This window comes from Sparus aurata, chromosome 20 (assembly GCF_900880675.1).
Source record: "Sparus aurata chromosome 20, fSpaAur1.1, whole genome shotgun sequence".
NCBI classification, from domain to species: domain Eukaryota; kingdom Metazoa; phylum Chordata; class Actinopteri; order Spariformes; family Sparidae; genus Sparus; species Sparus aurata.
The window spans coordinates 27,893,457-27,915,844 of NC_044206.1; the positions used below are offsets into that span (position 1 = coordinate 27,893,457).

The 22,388-nt window shown below is 42.1% G+C and overlaps 2 protein-coding genes across 5 annotated transcripts in view; one reads left to right on the plus strand and one right to left on the minus strand.

Moving 5' to 3' along the window:
* Nucleotides 1–692: 692 nt before the first annotated feature.
* a1cf (apobec1 complementation factor) lies at nt 693–20,443 on the minus strand. 4 transcript variants are annotated; one of them, XM_030401405.1, is made up of 13 exons: nt 20,326–20,443; nt 12,869–13,019; nt 12,616–12,750; nt 12,412–12,542; nt 12,082–12,320; nt 10,326–10,490; nt 9,972–10,069; nt 9,691–9,828; nt 7,879–7,951; nt 4,732–4,955; nt 4,427–4,563; nt 4,046–4,200; nt 693–3,105 (listed from the first exon to the last, which is right to left on the minus strand). In XM_030401405.1, exons 2-13 carry the CDS (start codon nt 12,968–12,970, stop codon nt 2,951–2,953), a joined length of 1,752 nt encoding a protein of 583 aa, XP_030257265.1. In that variant the 5' UTR covers nt 12,971–13,019; nt 20,326–20,443; the 3' UTR covers nt 693–2,950. The 4 variants fall into 4 exon arrangements, with proteins under 4 accessions (XP_030257265.1, XP_030257264.1, XP_030257263.1 ...); XM_030401404.1 differs by having other exon boundaries at nt 7,807–7,951; XM_030401403.1 differs by having other exon boundaries at nt 4,732–4,979; nt 7,807–7,951.
* LOC115571795 (cGMP-dependent protein kinase 1-like) overlaps nt 10,381–22,388 on the plus strand; it is a 63,336-nt gene continuing 51,328 nt past the window's right edge. The window contains exon 1 of the mRNA XM_030401392.1: nt 10,381–10,510. The gene's annotated coding sequence lies outside the window, so the exon portion shown is untranslated. The remainder of the gene's footprint in view (nt 10,511–22,388) is intronic.

Genomic DNA, 22,388 nt, shown 5'->3' on the forward strand with positions numbered 1-22,388 from the left:
TTAATGTTGCTGCTGTCCAGACATTCACGAACAACATGGAGGAGACGATAACATTTTGTAAACGTGGCCCTCTACAGACACCCAGAGCTGCAGAGCTGGACAACGACTAATCTACTCGTACAGAGACAGGACAACAAAGGAGCTGACTGGAAATATGACTCAGCACAGCATAGCATCCCCCTGATCCATTTATTGCAGTCAGATCAGACAAAGCACAGCGGAATATCAGCGCAAGATTCACACCTTGAAAAGCAATGTGAATGGGGCCACTGTCAAAAACAATTTAAGTGTGTGTGTGTGTGTGTGTGTGTGTGTGTGTGTGGGACAAAGACAAATCCTTCTGTTGCCTGTATCTGGGCAGTGACCAGAACAAACAAATGAAAAATAGCAGGGACAGCGTTTACTCAAACAGGGAAGTGAATCACTATCTAACAAATGTACATTCTTTATCAGTGATGAGTGAATAAACTCTGTGCAGACAGTCTCAGGTCAGTGAACCCTAAAATCCAGTTTGTCTGATGGAGATTTGAGTGTTCTCACTTTTCACGCTGCCAAGTGAGGAACACACCCAAACGTTTGGTCCGTGTAGCCGTGATGAGTCTGTCTGCAGCGACTGCAGCTCTCTGACCGTCAACAACAGTCACACTTCATTATGTACAACGTAATAAAAGTAAAATAACACAGACACAGTGGATTTTTGTCAGTTTCTTTATTTCAAGAAGATTTTGGATCATAAAACATCACAATTTATCAAAGCCGTTTCCTTTATGACATGAACATTACCCACAATCCTCTCTGTTCATCACTGATTAGCACTGATTCACTTCCACAGGTTTCTTGTTTCCAGGTCAATTATGGAGGCAAAGAGAATGCAGAATAACTCTATACAAATAGCGTCTGGATATTAATTATTTTTCCTGGTATAAAAATAAGTTCTAAGTGCTTCACACACTTTAATACTGTCTCTCCTTTGGCATGTTCACAGCTCAGATGACGGCGCGTGTCGTCAACGTAAAACTCTCTGGAAACATTCAAGAAACAAATATCAAGTCGGACGGAATCATCTGCTGCTGACGAGACGCCGTCCGACTTGTTCACATCATGACTCGTACTCACAGCGACCACTAGGAGGCAGCTGAGAGGCGATTTTCTCAATTTCAATATTATCATTTTGACTTACTGACTTATAATTACTGTATTATTTGCGACCATCATGAAGCAACACACAAGTCTTTGGTTTAGTGTCTTAAGTGAATGTTTTCTAATTTTCAGTTTGCATTGGCCAAAAAAAAGAGAGAATGTTTTGAATGTGATCAGGGGGTTTGCAGAATCATCAAATACTGATGTTCATCTTTAGTGCTGAACTCAAAAACTCCAGAGAAGACTGGGCTTGCTGGACTTTCACGATGTGAACATGAAAATACTGAAACACGGTAAAGAAACAGTGACGATCTGAAGCATTTCAACAGCTGAGGTTTACATTCAGGTGTTTTTCTTTAAATAGATGTTGATTAGATGTCATCAAAGACGCCCGGCAGACATGTTACAGGTAGTTGTAATAAAACATTCAAAAAGCAAAAGAATTTAACTTTTGACTTTTCATTAAACTGGCAATAGACAACTTTTATTAAGCGTCATCTACGTATAGATTGATTCTCTATAAACGTCACTTTCACCACGGCATTCAGTTCAGACACATACAGTCTTCTTTTTCTCAGAATATTAATGACTGACACAAAGGAAGCAAACATTGGCATTGATTTTCTCGGTCACTCTCCCCAGGTAATGGTGGAACAACTGGAATGACTGTTTAAAGAAAAAGAAGGTGAAGAGGGAGAGTGATAGAAACTGAACTGATATGTGTTTCCTCTTAGCACCGGGAATTGCGATGCTTCAAAACCTGCCTTCTTTTAATAAAACCGGCTGTGACCTTTCATGGCACTGAGATCAGGGTTTATGGATCACGCTGGGATTCTTGCTGTTGGTTTTGTTTGGACAGTAGCCAGGGTGCTAATGCTAACTTTGCAACTGCAGCGCCAACAGTAATTCTTCAGGGAGACACAAGGTGGAGGGAGTTTAAAGAGCTGTGTATTTTCTTGCTTTCATCAGATATGATGACAAAACAAATAAAGTGAACATTTAGTCCAATCATTGGTCTCGTATGTTAATGACAGAAAGTTCCGCTGGATTCCTGTCAAGATGCACACAATATAAAAACTAAATCTTGGCAGTTTAAAGAACTACAAAGTCCAGAATGCCTCAGACACCACAGCAGACTTTAGTCTTTGCTGTTTTTTCTCTTGTCTTATTTTTCATACTTTTGTTTGCTGGACAAAAAAACATTTGAAACGGTCAAAACAGTGCAAACCTAAGGTCTGCAGTTAAAAGTGTAAGACATTCAAAAGGTCTACAAATCCCCGTTAGAGATAATAATGCCGGGTAACAAAAAAGGATAACATAACAAAGTCTACTAAGCTGATTCATTTGAATATTGTAAACATACTAAAAACATGCAAACAACAAAAACATATTAACTGATCAGAACATTAATTCACTGCCAATCACAGGCCAGCTAATCAATCACAAAGCAATCACAGAGATGTATGAGCTCATTATTCAAACACAGGTAGAAGAGCAGAGACAAAATGAGACTGGTGAAGGTGTGACGGGTGAGGAATTTGTTTCAGGGCGACTGATAAGTCTGATACGACTTTCAGCAGCAGTTTTCAAATCACGTCTGACGAGACAAATGCCCACACGGGTTTGGTCTCCTGCAGCTAGCAGCGTGACGGTGCATTCACACTTCACTGTTTGTGAACAACAAGACTTTAATTTAAATCTTTATGTTCCAGTCAACCAATCAGAAAATTAAACAGGTTGATTTAAAATGCCCTCAGAAAAAAGTGTAGTGTGAATGCGTCCTCAGCTACGAGTGTTTTCCCCCGTTCTTTTAGAAAACGCCGTATCCGTCACTGTGGCGTGTCGCCACAGCAAAGGCAGGGTATCCCTCATAGGTGGTGTAGGCGGTCAGGTCCTGACCCAGAGTCACGGCCTGCTTCAGCTGGGAGGCAACAGCTGACGAGGCCGGACTCGCCAGAGTGTAACCTGGAGAGAGACGAGACAGGAAGTTCTATCAGGAAGTCTTTCACTTTGGATAATGTACACAGTCAATAATCATCAGGCTGAGAACGGAACATTTCAATTATTTTTATTATTATTTTATAATTATATTATTTATTCACTAACACAGAGAAGAGGAAGAAGACCGTGGAGGTGGAGTTGAGTGAGAACAGGCACACTTGTGATGTCATCGCCAATAAAGACATTTTTCAGAAGAAGACACCATGTTTACAATTTCTATGTTCTGTATCATAGTCAACTGGACATGTTTTAGTTTGTTGAAGACGTTTCACTTCTCACACTCCTAAACCCTGTAAGAACACTCCCACACCCTGTAAGGACACTCCCATATTCTGTAAGAACACTCCTACACTCTGTAAGGACACTCCCACACCCTGTAAGGACACTCTCACACCCTGTACAGACACTCCCACACCCTGTAAGGACACTCCCATACTCTGTAAGGACACTCTCACACCCTGTAAGGACACTCCCATATTCTGTAAGAACACTCCCAAACTCTGTAAGGACACTCCAACACCCTGTAAGGACACTCTCACACCCTATACGGACACTCCCACATCCTGTAAGGACACTCCCATATTCTGTAAGGAGTATCCCATACTCTGTGAGGACACTCCCACACTCTGTACAGACACTCCCACACAGGGGTAAAAAGCCTGTGATTCCCCTCCAGTTAGTAACACCTGAAGAAGAGGTGAGACATCTTCAACAAACTGAAACCGGTCCAGTTACCTACCATACAGCACTTGGAGTCACCACGACTTGGATGATTGAGAACCTTCATCAACATGTTTGCAATTTGCAGCAAAATGTTGATTTCCTCTCATCAGTCTGTGTCTGACTGTCGGTTTAGTTGTTTTGAGTAAAGAGTTAGTTTCTGCTGGTACGGACCTTCACATACCTGGGAAGGCTACTGAAGCCACAGCAGCAGCAGTAGCACAGCTGGCATCGGCAGCGCCCTCTGTCTGCAGGCTGAGTGTCTGCAGGGTGTGTTCGGCTGCGTGGACTTTAGCTTCTTCGACAGCTGCACACAGTTTAGCCGGGGTGAAGGGATGGCTGCAGAGACAGAAGACCAGTCAGAGGGTGTACAGGTGTACAGATGACATGTAATATGACACTGGCAGTATTTTCTTCACTGTCATCAGTGCTTGCTCATGGGGGGAAAGTTGGGTCTCTGTAAATGAATGGATCAAGGAGTTTGATACAAACAAAGGTTGATTAATTGACACTGAGATGTTTTTAGTATTCGCAGTATTAATTGCAGTAACAGCAGTATTATTACATGTTTGGGTTCTGTGTGGCCAAAGCTGGTATGGTGATCTTGTAGAGGAAGAGTTGTCTCTGGTCTGGACCGATGGCTGAGTGGAGCTGATAGACGGGTTGACCCCAGTTATTCTTCTGACACAACTCCTCCAGAACCTGACAGACAGACAGACAGATTGATTCCATCCAGCTCATCAAACAGAAGACTGCGGTCTGAGTACTTTGTTAAATGGTAAAACTGATGAAAATGGTGGAAAAACAAAAAACAAGAGCTCATCATCCAGTGATCTGTGAACTGTCTGGTTCTCAGGTGTGCTCTGTTACCTGTGGTGCAGGCTTGATGGCGGCGGCCTTCAGGCTCATGGCAGCAGGGTTCATGGGGGTCAGCTCCATGCCCGGCAGCAGGTCGTACAGCTTCTCCTCCGCCTGTTTGTCCCCCTTCAGCCCATAGATGGCGCCACCAGCACCACTGCCTCGACCCATGGCTCCGACCCCGGCAGCGTAGGCCAGGTAGCCCCGCCCACCCAGCCCCCGCACCCCGGCAGCCCCTACAGGTACAGTCATGTAAATTTCTACAGGAGACCGAAAAGGCAGTGAAATCAATCAAATCACCGGAAATCAACCGGGAAGAAGAATCACACAGAGAAAATTAGAGTGAACAAGTACAGTGGTCGTCATGGTAACGGTGCGTCTACCTATCATCCGCTCAGCATTTTTAATCTCCATGATTGTTTTTAAAGTTACCATCTATTTTTGCACAGTCTTTCAAGATTCGGACATGTGACTCAAGTCCTTTTGTCCAAGTTTGATTTTTATTTCTTTATAGGAATCAAGTCGAGTCGAGTCGAGTCGAGTTCAGGTTCATCCCCTCCCCAAGTCCTGCAGTGTGATGAGGCGTTCAGACTGAACACAAAGTGTATTATTCAAGATTCAACAGTTAGGATTATATACAAAGGAGGATGAGAGGATAATACTCTCTAGTCGTGGCTGTTTGCAGACACCCAGAGCTGTACGATGACATGCCGACTGTACTGAGACCGGACAATAAGGAGCTGCTGTGGAGGGAAGACAGCGAGGGAGCTGGACTACCTGGTAACTCATGAACATTTGTCTGAGTACAGCAGAGCCCCGATTGATCCGAGCCGAAACACCTGACGAAGCGTCAATTCAGGCTTCTTACAAGGCGACATCATGATGTTTCTTCAGCTTCCGATCCGTTTATTGATTCAGATCACAGAGAAATCTCTTGTTTCTGGGGTCGGACTGATGTGGTGAGACTGATTCATTCAGTCTACCTGCTGCTCAAAGTTATCTTTTATTGATTTCGACACACTTAGTAAGAAGCTGCCACTCAGTGGAGACAGATGGACAGACTGAGACCTGGACACCGGTCGGCCTCGTCCAGCTGGTTGCTGCGAGAGTAACAATAATACATCTAATGATCTTGTGATCAAACTCACGAGGCAAATGTTCTCTTGGTGTTTGTTCTGAACGCACCATTGTCTTCAGTTTGTGTCTCCATATCTAAACGTTTCAAAAAGTCTGATAGTGAATTAAATTTGTATTATAATTATTGATATTCATTAATAAATGTGGTCAAACGAACACACAAAACATTTTTATTTCTTAGTTTTTCCTTCATTGAAAAATTTGTAGAAAAACAGACGGACTAAAATAAATTTTATGAAGAACTTAAAACCAAATGAACACGAACAAGTCAGTGAAGTCTTTAGTCTTTGAGTCGAGTCGGAGGTCATTTATTTTTTGACTCCACTTGTGATGTTTGATTAACTGAAGAAGTCTCTCGTTGATTCAGTTCATGTTTGATTCCTCTTAACAACAATATTGGAGACACATTCAAACATTCTTTGTGTCTGATCGGATCTTGATTCCAAACAGTTCAGTCATGAAATGTTTTCTCTGATTTGACCGTTTCATAAGCCCCGCCCCTCCCAGTGACTGTCTCCACACATGCACACCTTCCAGTTCCTCCAACGCCACATTGACTGTTCTCTCATGCTGTCTATTGGCGGCCCCTGGTGGACAGAAGGTTCACTACAGGTGAACCCAGTCTGTCCCTGTTTAATGGCCGATTACAGGCAGGTGGGCTTCAGGCCACTGAGCTGTCTGCTGCGGTTCATTCCACCTGCCGTCTGGTCCTGAGAGTGTAAGCTTGTTTGTATTTATTTGCATTTTCCTCGTTGTCTGAGTTCATTATTAATGCAACACGATGCAGCTTGTTGGTCGGTTAAAGACCACAAAAACCAGGTATATCTAGGTGGTTCTGATGTGGATCCAAACAGACATCCAGCTCTAGTGGATTTAACATGTTTTATTTGATATTGGATCAGGCTTTATGGAATTAATGGGGACTGTTGGGCCTTTGCGGAGGTATGCACTCTAATGAGGGTCATTCTAATTCTAGATGTTATTTTCAGAGCATAAAGTGAAATAATGTTATACAGTTTGCAAAGATAACTGTGGCAGATTCGACACCAGCATTCATGTTAGTTTTTAAAAGAATGCGTCCAGACAGCAGGTGACCATCAGTTTGAATACTAAACTGACTTTAGCTCTTAAATATCTTTAATATGTCCATGAGACTAACGCTAACACCAGATGTCTTGTTGCACAGAACCATCTAGAAACTAGCTGCTGGACCTCCTGTGTCGTTCTCTTCTCTTGGTTAGTGAGACAAACTGATGCTACAGCAGCTACGCTAACCTCTGGAGGAGCCGTTGTTGTTTCAGCGCTCCCTGCTGGAAAAAACAGGATAGATCAGAACCAAAACACAACAAATGCTGGTCTTGCTGGTGACCGGTCACCAGCAAGACCAGCATATGTTGTGTTTTGGTTCTGGTCTTGTTGCTAGTCTATGCTGGTTGTTCCAGCAGAGCAGAGCTGCTAACGTTAGCTTGTTGTGACCCAAACACCCTCTGGTACTAGTTCTGGTGGCTACGTTGTGATTGGACAACAGTTGCAGTTTGGGGGCGGGGTTTAGTGAACGGTCAATTCAATGAAGACACTTTTTATCTGAATTTGGAGTTGAACTGGGAATGTGACGTCTGTCAAAGAGAAGGTTCAGGAGATTCTGACAGCAGCCGTTTGATTTAAAACTCATGATGATGTTAGATCTCAGTGACGAGCAGCTGTGGAGGAGCTCAGACTCACACAGGACCAGGAGGTTTGTGTTCAGCACATCAAAAGTCTGACACTGTTTGTACAAGTCATAAAATGTGAAGAGGATCTCTATGCCAGCAGTAAAGTTTATAATCTGAACTAAAATACTGGATCGTGTCTGAGTGTGAGCTCTTCATCCATCTGTGTTTTAACATCCAGCCCGCTGACGGTCAAGTTCCGTCTGTTTCAGCGTGGATCAGCAGAGACGACTGTCCTCACCTCTGACAGACGGCGTCCTGATCAAACCTCGGCCTCCGACGTGAGCTTTGGCCGGCGGGAAGCGGAACTGACCTGGTACGGCGGTGTAGGCCTGGGGGGCGTAAAACACGGGCGGGCCCAGGTACGCCGCGGACGGGTCGTACACCTGGAGAGAGAAGACAGCTTCTTTATCTTCAGGAAAATGAGTCTCAACAGACGCTGTCAGAAGTCGAATCCCTCTGACTCTAATGATCGACTTCTCCGCCAGAGCCAAAACTTGAAGTTCTGAGTTAAACCTCTCAGGGCATGAAGGGTTTCTGAGTTTTATCTCTTAAAAAATAATATTTGTGGTGTTTACATCAGTAACCTGCCTGTGTCTCTTTATGGTGTAATGAACTAAACTGTCCACTAGATGGAGCTGTTCACCACAGTGACTCTTCAATCATTCATCAGTCACTGCAGCTGATGTTCCAGAAAGGTTTACCTGCCTGCCAGAAAACTGATGAAGCCTCTTAAAGAAAGAATAAAGAAAGGAGCAGTCTGTAGATTAAAGGTTCAGTCTGTAGATTAAAGGAGCAGTATGTAGATTAAAGGAGCAGTCTGTAGATTAAAGGTTCAGTTTGTAGATTAAAGGAGCAGTCTGTAGTTTAAAGGAGCAGTCTGTAGTTTAAAGGTTCAGTCTGTAGATTAAAGGAGCAGTCTGTAGATTAAAGGAGCAGTCTGTAGATTAAAGGAGCAGTCTGTAGATTAAAGGTTCAGTCTGTAGATTAAAGGTTCAGTCTGTAGATTAAAGGAGCAGTCTGTAGATTAAAGGTTCAGTCTGTAGTTTAAAGGTTCAGTCTGTAGATTAAAGGAGCAGTCTGTAGATTAAAGGAGCAGTCTGTAGATTAAAGGTTCAGTCTGTAGATTAAAGGTTCAGTCTGTAGATTAAAGGAGCAGTCTGTAGATTAAAGGTTCAGTCTGTAGATTAAAGGTGCAGTCTGTAGATTAAAGGAGCAGTCTGTAGATTAAAGGTGCAGTTTGTAGATTAAAGGAGCAGTCTGTAGATTAAAGGAGCAGTCTGTAGATTAAAGGTTCAGTCTGTAGTTTAAAGAAGCAGTCTGTAGATTAAAGGAGCAGTCTGTAGATTAAAGGTTCAGTCTGTAGATTAAAGGAGCAGTCTGTAGATTAAAGGAGCAGTCAGTAGATTTAAGGAGCAGTCTGTAGTTTAAAGGTTCAGTCTGTAGATTAAAGGTTCAGTCTGTAGATTAAAGGAGCAGTCTGTAGATTAAAGGAGCAGTCTGTAGTTTAAAGGAGCAGTCTGTAGATTAAAGGTTCAGTCTGTAGTTTAAAGGTTCAGTCTGTAGATTAAAGGTTCAGTCTGTAGATTAAAGGAGCAGTCTGTAGATTAAAGGTTCAGTCTGTAGATTAAAGGAGCAGTCTGTAGATTAAAGGTTCAGTCTGTAGATTAAAGGAGCAGTCTGTAGATTAAAGGTTCAGTCTGTAGATTAAAGGTTCAGTCTGTAGTTTAAAGGTTCAGTCTGTAGATTAAAGGTTCAGTCTGTAGATTAGGAGAAGAAATGATAATAAGTAGAGAAAGATCTTCATTGGCCGATAAACAAACTAACTAACCAAACTGGCCTAAAAGGACAACACACTTTATACTGTTTGACTTTGCTATGTTATATATGTGGCGGACTCTGCCACCTTTTCAGCTTAATCTTCCTCTAAGAACAGCTCGATGATTCACTGATGGAGTTAGTTTGTATTTCTTCTCCAAAACCACAGAGAGCTTCTTTAAGTGACACAAACATTACAGATAATAAAGTCCAAGAGGACAGCTGTGACTTCTACTCTTGAATCTATAACGACGCTCTTGTACATCAGATATTCTGGGACGAGGACGGTCTCCTGCAGGACTCGTACCTGTCCCAGAGTGTAGGCAGTGTAGTCGGTCTGCAGCAGAGATCCTCCCCGTCCTCCGGTGCCTCTGGTGTAACGGACGTAACTGTCTTTGTCGACCGGCTTGGCCAGAGTCACCTCGATAGGAGAGCCATCCACCAGCTGGAGGAATAAGGACAAAACTTAAAGGAACAGTGCAGCCAGAAATGTTTGCGCTCACTTGAACTACTTTATAAGCTGTTACGCATCCGTAGTGTTTCTGTCCTAACAGTCAGAATGTGTTGGTGTTCTCTGATCAGTCTGACCTTTCCATTGAGAGCGTTCATGGCGGTGACAGCGTCTTCTCTCTGGGTGAAGTGGACGAAGGCGTAGTCTCTGATCTTCTTCACTCGCTCCACCGCGCCTGAACACACCATGAACTTATTTGTAAAATAAAGTCTTTTTTCAGCCTCCTGGAGCTTCAGTGTTCCAAATCATAAAGGTCCTAACATAGATCCCTGTGCACCAGAAGTCTGTACTTCACACCCCAAATCATCAAATCTTTCACATAAAATCTACCTGCAGAGATTCAAAACTCAATAATTCATCACGCTATGGTGCATTCAAGGACACTCGACATCAGAGCTTTAAGATAAGCCTGCTGGATTGTGTAGTGTCACCTGGTCTGAGGCTGTTAAACTCCTTCTCTATGGTCTCCTCTGTGGTCTGCAGCATCAGGTTCCTGACGTACAGTATCTTGACGGTCGCCATGGTATCCTCATCCACCTCCACCTCAGGCTCCGCCCAGTCCACGGCGATGGCGTGACCCCACAGCTGAATCCGGCCTGGCAGAGAGACAGAACAGGTTGGTTTCATCTCGTCTTCATTGTTTTTGTTAATGAACGTGACGCTGTGACCCAATGTTGCCTTCAAGTTCCACTGGAAATAATCAGAAATGGGAAACTAGGGCGCACAGAACACATGAACATTTGTTTTTGGGTCACAGTTCTGTTCATTCTCTGCTGCATTCTTAAGGTTCTGCATGCCATTAAAAAATCCTGTGGAACTACTTTGCTGCCTCCTGGTTGCTCTGCTCTAGTTTAAGTGTACTCAGCAGTAATTATTTGGACCACAGCGAGTTCTGAACTAAAGAGAGACGTCGGGCAGAAATCCAACAGAACCGCAGAACCAGGTGACTCAGCACCTCTGGTTCTTTCCGCCTGGCTTCATGTTACACAAACACTCTCCCTCCAATAAACCTCGTCTCTATCTTATCACCGACGGCTTCGTTATCACAGACTAACAAATGTTTTCTGACCCACTCAGACTGAAACATGGATGTCTGACTGTGTTTATGGTGGTTCTGATAGCACTGATCACTCTTTCTTATCTTATCATCACACCCATCAGAGCTCTTCTGCCATTGGACACTGACCCAGTGACAGCAGCTGTGATTGGCTGGTGATAACATGAAGGAGACTTTGACATTTTTGATGATGTTGTGTTAATTTTTACGAGGTGTTTGACACTTTTAATGTTTGCACATCTTTGAAATAACTTGTTAGCAAAACCATCATATATGTATGAATATAGTTGATTTGAATCAACCTTCATCATCATCATCCTCATCATGTCTGATGTAATGTAATCAGCTAATTTTAGCATGCTAACATGCTAAACCAAGATGGTGAACAAGGTCAAATGTGACAGCATGCTCGACAGTTTTGAAATTTAACTTTAAAGATTATTTATTTATTATTTTTATTTATAAATTAAAATGTATTTTATCAACAAATTCCGTTATAAAACAAGTATCAGTTACTTTTACTTGTATTAACTTGAGTACATTTAACATCAGATACTTTAAGAGTTGTACTCGAGTACTGTTCATATGGCTGATGTTCACTAATACTAAAGTAATATTTTACCACAACATCTTTACTTTTACTCGAGTGTGACTGTTGGCCTTAGCATTTCGCTCAAAGACGGGCTGTGAGCTGCGAGCATGGCTGCAGACTGAGTCGTGTAAATGAAACAAGTCCATGTGGAGTTATGATTTGTTGTTGCACCAGCCAGTACTCTGTGATGTCACTATGGTTAGACGAGTACTCGGCTGGAGTGAGTAATCCTCATGAGGTAACTGACTTCAGCTTATTTATTGTAGTTTGTAAAAATCTTACTCTTGTATAAAAATTTAGAAACTTCTGATCAAACCAGATCAATTTCATCCTTAAACCAACAACTTCCTGTCTGTTCCACCCACTTCCTGTTTGAGTCCCGCTCTTTCCAAACATGGGTATGGATAATTCACTCTGTTGACCATGTATCAATAAAGGTAGAGATAATGGTGCACTGACTCATCCTTAATTCTCACATGACTTAGTTGGAAAAACAAACAAGTATTGTCGAGACGACTGTCGGGTCTTTGGCGTCTACCTGGCAGCAGTTTGCGGCGGGCCATGGCGGCCGCCCGGTGGCTCTCGTACTCGACGAAGGCGAAGCCTCGGTTCTTGGATTTGTCGGCTGCACTGGGGTACACGATGACGTCTACGACCCCGTCAGTGACCTTCCTCATCTCAGACAGGATCTCCTCGCGCTTCTTGGTTTTGGGGATCCCGCCCACAAACAGACGGCAGTTGTCAACGCTGGCACAGACGCCAAGGAGGCGACCATTTCTGCAAGGAAGGGAGCAGCGCAATGATGAGATCAGATTCAAACAATTAAGAATGAATCGTTTGAGGGATTAAAAACCGAGCAGACCCGGACCTGATCTCGTAGTTGTTGAGCTGCTTCATGGCTGTCTTGGCTTCCTGTTTGGTGCTGAAGGTGACGAAGGCGTAACCGCGGTTGTTCCCGTTAAAGTCCATCATCATCCTCACCTCGTAGATCTTACCAAACTGGAGACAGGAAGACGTGAGAACAACATTCACAATATTATCCTGGAGAAACAAAGCTCTCTGCCTCGCTCACCTTCTCACACAGAGGAACCAGCTCGTCCTCAAACAGATCTCTCGGTAGTTTCCCAACAAAGATCTCGCTGCCTCTCTCTGGAGGCGGACCGTCCCAGTCGGGCGGTGGGCCGCCATAGCGCCGCTGGCCGTTCTCCTGAAACACAGAAATCATAAAGTTAGAAAAACATACAGACTTTACAAATATAGATCAACATCTGGTCCACCAGTCACTAACCCAACATCTGGATTCAGTTTCAGAGGAAGCTTCCTACCTGCTGCAGTTTGTATCCCGTGCGTTGCATGAGCGCTCGCAGCGCCGCCTCCTTCTGCGTCCCCGCCAGTCCATCCCCGCCTGCTTTCTGATTGGATTCCATTGAGTGTGATTGACAGCGATACGTAAATCAGGGAAATTAGGGGTGCTCACTGGAAGACAAGAACGTTAGAGAGAATAAATGTTGATTATAAATTTCTGCTGAGAAAGACTTTCATATGATCCGATTTTAGGAGTTGTTGAAACTTTATGAAACAGCTACAACAAATATGACAGAAGATGACGTTTTGTTGACACTAAACAGGAACAATATAGGCTCCTTCTTTGTCCCCGTGGAGAAAGTCACCAGACTCCCTTAACAAATGTGTCAGTTTAGTGAGTTGTTGAGTTGGAGACACTTTATAAACTCTGTGAAACTCTGTCTCTGACTCATTCTGCATTATTTGGACCTTCTTGTTCATTCAGCAAATGTTCTACATGAACTTCTTTCTGTCTGTGAGTAGAAACATGGAGTCTGTTGGATCACTCAGGACGGATGGTAACAGCAGGTGTGAACAGGCTGTTGAATAAAGGTGAATAAAGTAAAAGCGATGACCTTGGTGGCGTCCTCACAGAGCTGAACCCTGCCGCTGCTCCTCCTGTTTTCCTGCTCTGAACAACAGATACGAGCGGTGTTTTGAAGTGAGCAGCAGAGAGGTCAAGGTCTGTCCTGTAATCATTGACAGAGTCTCTGAACAGGCTGCAGCTAGACAGTCTGACTGCCTGGAGGCACAACAGGAATTATGGGAAGACAATTCATCAAACATCCTGTAACAGTCACCATGTTTTTACCCCTCTGGAACAACAACGAGGCAACGACCAGGTGCCAGACCAGGTATCAGCTCCACGCTGACATCATGTTTCCTGACATTCGTCACATTAATAAATGATAGAAAGACTTGAACTCAGTTGATGCTGTACACGGTGAATTCAAATACAAACCGTCCTGCTGCCACAAACACTCAGCGCAGCACCTGATGTGGATTAATCCGCCGCTGAAAATAGTCCCCAACAAATTCACTATTCACCACATCACTGAAAACTACACATCTGTGAGGAGTCTTCAGTGTCTTTAGTAGAAACCAATGAGCCACAGACTGGAAGTCAGACTGATTGAGAGACGGACTGTCATGTTGATGGTTTGGGTGTGAACCACGGACGCATCAAGAAATCTGATACAGCGTTGGAGGCGGAGCCCCGTTCACTCCTATGAAAGCTGCTCAGTAAAGCCTAAAAAGGCCGACTGACAGGTGAGAAAATACCTGGATGAGCAGCAGAGACGTCCACTGAACGAGCAGGCTAACTTCCTGTGTAGCGCCCGGCTAACTCCAATAGAGATTGTGATGCTCAAAACAATTCATCCACCATTTTACAGATGCTTCTTTCACAGTGTAAGCTTACGGAAAAAAGTATTTTTAGGCTGCGATGCATCACAACAACAAAACACCACGTGACACAATAAGGCAGAAGATTGACTGAACTGTAGAAATACAACAGAGTCGTCTGCAAAGAAAACATCCAGAGTTTGTGAGTGTGAAGTGGATCACTGATGCAGATGATGAAGAACAGTGGAGCGAACACAGAGCCCAGAGGTACCACAGTTCAACACACTGTTGTTTGGACCACAACATGTGATCTGATGACAAGATTAAATTATAGAGACATTCATAAGTCACTCCAAGTTTGACGTGGTTCTCATGAACGGTTCAAACCAACAGGAAACAGGATTTATTCATGCAATGCTCCGAGCTCGGCTCGTTTGATTACAGTCGTGAGAGAGAGAGAGCTAAGTGGCTACTTAAAGCAAGCTAACCCTTTGATCCTTAACACAAGTTAATATAATCAGTTTAATGCTAAACAGCCGACTCACACACACACACACACACACACACTCTCACACACACACACACACACACACTCTCACACACACACACACACACACACACACACACACACACCACACACACACACACAAACACACACACTTCTTTTTCTATTTTATGAAAATGTGAGATGAGCACTTCACATCAGAGAAGGCGAGAGACAAAAGAAAACAGAGAGCGATCATGATGAAGATGAAGACGAAGATGAAGATGAAATAAACGTTTTAATTTGAAAGTGTTTGAAGACAGGAAGTGGAGACGGTTTAAAGGTGAAGTGGTTCAGGTGACCTGAGAGTCAGACTGCTGGACAAACAGGCAGAAATCCACCAATCAATACTGCTGACAGAGGGGCGTTCAACACACACCGCACATACACCACACGCACACACACACCACACATACACCACACGCACACACACACCACACATACACCACACGCACACACACACCACACATACACCACACGCACACACACACCACACATACACCACACGCACACACACACCACACATACACCACACGCACACACACACACACACACACCACACACCACACACACACACACACACATACACACACACACACACACACCACACTGCGCACACACACGCACACTGTGCACGCACATCATGAGATAAAGTTTGACTTGAAACACTAAATTAAAGTTTTACTATATTTTCACAGTCGTGACTCAGAGAACTTGAAGTCAGGTGGACATAACAACGTCTTGTGTCCTCACTGTGACTGCAGACCGAGACATAAAGACAGAAAGACTTCTTGGTCTTATAAACACTGAAACCTGCTGAATTCATGCATTTAACTTTCAGTTCAATCATTTTAGATTTCCTCTTCTGTCTCTCATTATGAATCCTGACTTTGTTCAAACTCCCAGATGGTTTGTAAGTCATTACTGCCCCACCCTCCGTCTTCTGCTCCTACTCAAACACCTTCCTTCAGCCTCCTCATCATCCAATCAGCTGTGAGGTTAGCCCCGCCCACCAACACAGCCATGGTGACAGCTGTGAGTGTATGGTCAGTGATGTCCTACGATGCCCAGCATGCATTTCAACCAACATCGGTCCCTATTTGTTGGTTAATAACTGATCTTCATCAGCTTCATCATCACAGCACACCTCTACCTGTGTTCAGTGCTAATTAGCACGTGTTAGCATGCTACCATGCTAAACTACACTGTGACTGATCAGTAACTGATCTGTGATCAGCTCTCACAGCAGCACCGTCAGGTCCACAGAACTCTTTACACAGTTCATGATTCTGGTTGTTCTGAGAGACAAAACCTGACACGCTAACGAGAGGTGGACTGATGTGGATCAGTGAGACCAGGAGAGACCACATTGGTCCAGTTCCCAGATCTGTAGGCTTCTGGGCTGGATTAAAGGTTCAGTCTGTAGTTTAAAGGTTCAGTCTGTAGATTAAAGGAGCAGTCTGTAGATTAAATGTTCAGTCTGTAGATTAAAGGTTCAGTCTGTAGATTAAAGGTTCAGTCTGTAGATTAAAGGAGCAGTCTGTAGATTAAAGGTTCAGTCTGTAGATTAAAGGTTCAGTCTGTAGATTAAAGGTTCAGTTTGTAGTTTAAAGGAGCAGTCTGTAGATTAAAGGAGCAGTCTGTAGATTAAAGGTTCAGTCTGTAGATTAAAGGTTCAGTTTGTAGTTTAAAGGTTCAGTCTGTAGATTAAAGGTTCAGTCTGTAGATTAAAGGAGCAGTCTGTAGATTAAATGTTCAGTCTGTAGATTAAAGGTTCAGTCTGTAGATTAAAGGTTCAGTCTGTAGTTTAAAGGTTCAGTCTGTAGATTAAAGGAGCAGTCTGTAGATTAAATGTTCAGTCTGTAGATTAAAGGTTCAGTCTGTAGATTAAAGGTTCAGTCTGTAGATTAAAGGTTCAGTCTGTAGATTAAAGGAGCAGTCTGTAGATTAAAGGTTCAGTCTGTAGATTAAAGGTTCAGTCTGTAGATTAAAGGTTCAGTCTGTAGATTAAAGGTTCAGTTTGTAGTTTAAAGGAGCAGTCTGTAGATTAAAGGTTCAGTCTGTAGATTAAAGGTTCAGTCTGTAGATTAAAGGAGCAGTCTGTACATTAAAGGTTCAGTCTGTAGATTAAAGGTTCAGTCTGTAGATTAAAGGAGCAGTCTGTAGATTAAAGGTTCAGTCTGTAAATTAAAGGTTCAGTCTGTAGATTAAAGGTTCAGTCTGCAGATTAAAGGTTCAGTCTGTAGATTAAAGGAGCAGTCTGTAGATTAAAGGTTCAGTCTGTAGATTAAAGGAGCAGTCTGTAGATTAAAGGAGCAGTCTGTAGATTAAAGGTTCAGTCTGTAGATTAAAGGAGCAGTCTGTAGATTAAAGGTTCAGTCTGTAGATTAAAGGTTCAGTCTGTAGATTAAAGGTTCAGTCTGTAGATTAAAGGAGCAGTCTGTAAATTAAAGGAGCAGTCTGTAGATTAAAGGTTCAGTCTGTAGTTTAAAGGTTCAGTCTGTAGATTAAAGGAGCAGTCTGTAGAAAATTAAGGTTCAGTCTGTAGATTAAAGGAGCAGTCTGTAGATTAAAGGTTCAGTCTGTAGTTTAAAGGTTCAGTCTGTAGATTAAAGGTTCAGTTTGTAGTTTAAAGGAGCAGTCTGTAGATTAAAGGTTCAGTTTGTAGTTTAAAGGTTCAGTCTGTAGATTAAAGGTTCAGTCTGTAGATTAAAGGAGCAGTCTGTAGATTAAAGGTTCAGTCTGTAGATTAAAGGAGCAGTCTGTAGATTAAAGGAGCAGTCTGTAGATTAAAGGTTCAGTCTGTAAATTAAAGGTTCAGTCTGTAGATTAAAGGTTCAGTCTGCAGATTAAAGGTTCAGTCTGTAGATTAAAGGAGCAGTCTGTAGATTAAAGGAGCAGTCTGTAGATTAAATGTTCAGTCTGTAGATTAAAGGTTCAGTCTGTAGATTAAAGGAGCAGTCTGTAGATTAAAGGTTCAGTCTGTAGATTAAAGGTTCAGTCTGTAGATTAAAGGAGCAGTCTGTAAATTAAAGGAGCAGTCTGTAGATTAAAGGTTCAGTCTGTAGTTTAAAGGTTCAGTCTGTAGATTAAAGGAGCAGTCTGTAGATTAAAGGTTCAGTCTGTAGTTTAAAGGTTCAGTCTGTAGATTAAAGGTTCAGTTTGTAGTTTAAAGGAGCAGTCTGTAGATTAAAGGTTCAGTCTGTAGATTAAAGGTTCAGTCTGTAGATTAAAGGAGCAGTCTGTAGATTAAAGGTTCAGTCTGTAGATTAAAGGAGCAGTCTGTAGATTAAAGGTTCAGTTTGTAGTTTAAAGGAGCAGTCTGTAGATTAAAGGTTCAGTTTGTAGTTTAAAGGTTCAGTCTGTAGATTAAAGGAGCAGTCTGTAGTTTAAAGGTTCAGTCTGTAGATTAAAGGTTCAGTCTGTAGATTAATGGAGCAGTCTGTAATTAAAGGAGCAGTCTGTAGATTAATGGAGCAGTCTGTAGATTAAAGGAGCAGTCTGTAGATTAAAGGTTCAGTCTGTAGATTAAAGGTTCAGTCTGTAGATTAATGGAGCAGTCTGTAATTTAAAGGAGCAGTCTGTAGATTAAAGGTTCAGTCTGTACATTAAAGGAGCAGTCTGTAGATTAAAGGAGCAGTCTGTAGTTTTGTTGAATAAATCTTAACGAGCAGAGAAACAAACTAAATAATCAAACTCTCTTTGTCTTCATGACTAAACAAACAGACAAACAACCAAACAAACAAGCACAATTTATACTGTTTTATTTTGTGTATATGTGGCGGACCCTGCCACCTTATCTTCTGAGAACAGCTTGTTTATTCACTGATGGTTTGTATTATTACCTCATTAATTTCTTGTACTATTGTTAATATTGCATTATATCATGTTGATAGGCCAAGTGAAACTGAACTCACGATAAATAATGTACGCCACATTTTTTCACTAACATTACCATCACGTTTGCTGCGGGTTTGGTGTAGGAAGAAACTATAAAAACGGTGTCCGTAAGCAGGAAGTGTTTGCAAGCAAAAAAACCTGTCGCACCCCTTTTCCTAATGGTGAAAAAAGGCATCATTCCAACCAATCACAAAATTATATGGCAAACCACATGATTTGGTTGTTGAGGAACAGGGGGAAGTTGTGAGAGGGACAGCGGCGAAAGAGTGACAGTGACAGTGATGTGATGGAGGTCGAGAGTTGAGAGATTTGTGACATTGAGCGTGTTTGGAGTGTACAGTTAGTGTGTTATGTAGTGTTCAGTGTAGTGTGTTTAGTGTGTAGTGGAGTCGTTTTTTTGTTTTGTGAGTCAAACAATGAGGAGACTGCTGAATGTGGAGCAGGCAGGAAGTAGCTGAGGGAGACCTGAGCCTGAGGCATTGCCTGCATTTAAATGTAAATAGTCACATATAACTTTGTAAATTTCAAAAACTTACAACAAACATAAATTTATATTTGCATTACAAGTAATAAAAATGGTTCATTAGACATATTTGTGGTTTTCACAGTAAAAAGACAAACTTTTTCCTACTCGGATTTTATGCTTTTTTGTGATTTTAGGTCCATTGTGTTAATAAAGTGTGTCTAAGTGAAAACATAACTTTACAATCAAACATGTGAGGTTGTAAAATATAACACCAAACAAGGTCAAATAGTTTTTAAGGTGAAATATAATGGTAAAATCAAAAGTAGTCAAAAACGGCCAATTATACCCCAGACCCCAGAGGGTTAAATGATGTTTTAATGGATTTTTTTTTTAGTAACAGTTTAAACACAAATTAATACATTAATAAATGGACAGATTACAGCTGATACATTCAGGGTTTTAACCAAGAACTTTAAATTAATAACCAGATTGTATCTGATGATTAAATTTTTAACTCACAGATAATAACAGACAGTGTTTTGAGTTTTGACCCTAAAATGGACTAAATAGCATCAAAGACCGTCTGTATGTTTATTATTATTATTATTATTATTATTATTATTATTATTATTATTATTATTATTATTACTATTATTATTATTACATCATCAATTTCCACAGTTTTCAGTCTTTGGTTGTTTTATTTTAACCCTCACAACTCACAGAGAACATGAAGTGTACATTGGTTTAAGTCATTCTTTTGAAACATTAACATTATGCAGGACTTTGACGTGTAATGGAGTATGTGTGTAATGGAGTATGTGTGTAATGGAGTACGTGTGTAATGGAGTATGTGTGTAATGGAGTACGTGTGTAATGGAGTATGTGTGTAATGGAGTACGTGTGTAATGAGTATGTGTGTAATAGAGTATCACTGCAGTAAACTATCTGAATACTTTATATTATATTCAAGCAGCGACAGCCGGACAGAGACATTCAGTTCTCCTCTCTTTGCTCGGCCTGTTTGTTCAGTTAGCTTTAGCCTCTCTGATAGCTGCTGTTCATCAGACAGCAGAAGAGAGAGCGGATGAACGACACTTACTTTACATGCTCTCTCTCTCTCTGTCTCTCTCTCTTTAAATTAATGAAACTAAAACTTTTAATTTAAAAACAAAAAAACTCACCTGAGCAATTTCAGAGATCACCTCCTCCGATCAGAGCTGTGTCATTCTGAACACACAGTGTGTGTGTGTGTGTGTGTTCACGTGTCATCAGGGGCCTCTGTGTGTGTGTGTGTGTGTGTGTGTGTGTGTGTGTGTGTGTGTGTGATCACATCATATCAAACTCCAAAGGTTCGCTGTCTTGGTGTTAGCTTTACAAGCCAGCCAGCGTTAATGTTTAACCTGCTGCTATCTGTGGACACACACACACACACACACACACACATGCAAAAAGTGTGTGTGTGTTGCAGGAGGCCTTTGACCGATGGTCACTAGCTGCATTAGGGCGCTCTGCAAAGGTCTCTTCACCGACTCTCTCTCTCTCTCACTCACACACACACACACACACACACACTGTAACACTCTTCACTTTCTTCTGTCGACGTTTTATTGTTAAATAAAGGTTAAATACAATAAAACGATGCGTTCAAGGCTCCACTGGTTTTGCCAACACTGGATCACATGACTCAGTGTGACGTTCAAGTGTCTCCTGTCACAGCTAGCTAGCTAGTTTAGCAACCAACTTCCCAGCATGCATTTCATTAGCATTAAAACTCTCAGGAGGCCATGTTTGTAGTTTAAAGTGTACCTTGTGTTGGAGCGTGTTCTTGTCACAGATATGGCCTGTAGGGGGCGAGGGTGGTCGAGTTGCCCTCGGCTGTGACTGTCAGGCTCGAGTCTCTGTGGCTGCAGCTGGTTCAGTCTGAGAGGCTCAGTGGAGCTCCTGTGTCCTCACAGAGTGACCGGACAGGACCAGGTGAGTCACGTGATCTCTACCTGGTTCACCTGAACTGTTTGGACCTGTTTGTAATCTATTACTCAGAAGTACTCGACACACTGAAGTGCTGCAGGACTGAATAAAATGAGTCAAAATTAAATTATTTTTTTTTTCCTTTTTAGCTGAACAACACGCAAGAGGAGATTAAAGTTTAACTGTGAGGTGATTTCCACGTCTTCTTCGTGTGTGTGTGTGTGTGTGTGTGTGTGTGTGTGTGTGTGTGTGTGGTTGAACAGTGAGGTCATTGATTGGAACACAGGATGAGACTATCAGCACACACAGAATTTATTTTGGCTTAGATGTGAAATAAAATAACAGATTTTTCTTCCAAATATCAAAGTTGACTGTCGTTAGTTTATTTGTGTGTTTTCATAATTAATCTGGTTTAATTTGTGAATATAAACAGTTAACTCTTTATGTTCCTGTTTAACAGCTCAAACAACATAACTGAGAGAATACATCAATTCAGACACACACACACACACACACACACACACACACACACACACACACACACACACACACCAGTCTGAATCTCACCACACTCCATCCAAAAAAGACACATTTTAACATTAATTAGCTTATTAGCTGAAATACATTTTTAGATAAAATCTACAAGAAAGACATTTTTCTAAATGTGACGTTCATCCTGAGAAGGTGCAATTATTTTAATATGCGTCCCAGTTATACCTGCAATTTCCATGAATTTGGCTTTGATTCTTTGTTGTTGGCGATTGTCTGAAGGAGACCGGATAAACTGACGGATTATATGGGGTCTACAGGGCGCATTGATGGTTTGGTAGATAGAGCGGCTTACTGATGGCTGTGATAATTATCCGCGCTACAGAGCAACATTATCCCCGTAGCCAAATACCAGAGTGTTGCCAAACATTTGAACTCCGGCGTTACAGGATTAGGGGTTAGGGTTGTTTCGGTTGGTTGGGGACATTATTGCGTCTCTCACCAACTCAACCACAACTTAAGTCCCTTCGCGGTCCATCCGACATCGTTTTAATAATTCCCTGTCATTTAGCGTCTCCAGAACATTCGGCTGTGACCAGGTCTTAGCGAGTTAGGAGTCCTCTGGACTACTTCTAAGGTCTCTCAGACTTAGCTGCTACCTTTAGGCCTAAAATGTTTTGTGAATAACTCTTATTTTCAAAAATTAGGGGTCCTAAAGTTACGACTGACACGGCCATTATTTTTCCATCATGTAGCCAATGAGATTTAAGATCCAGTCATATATTGT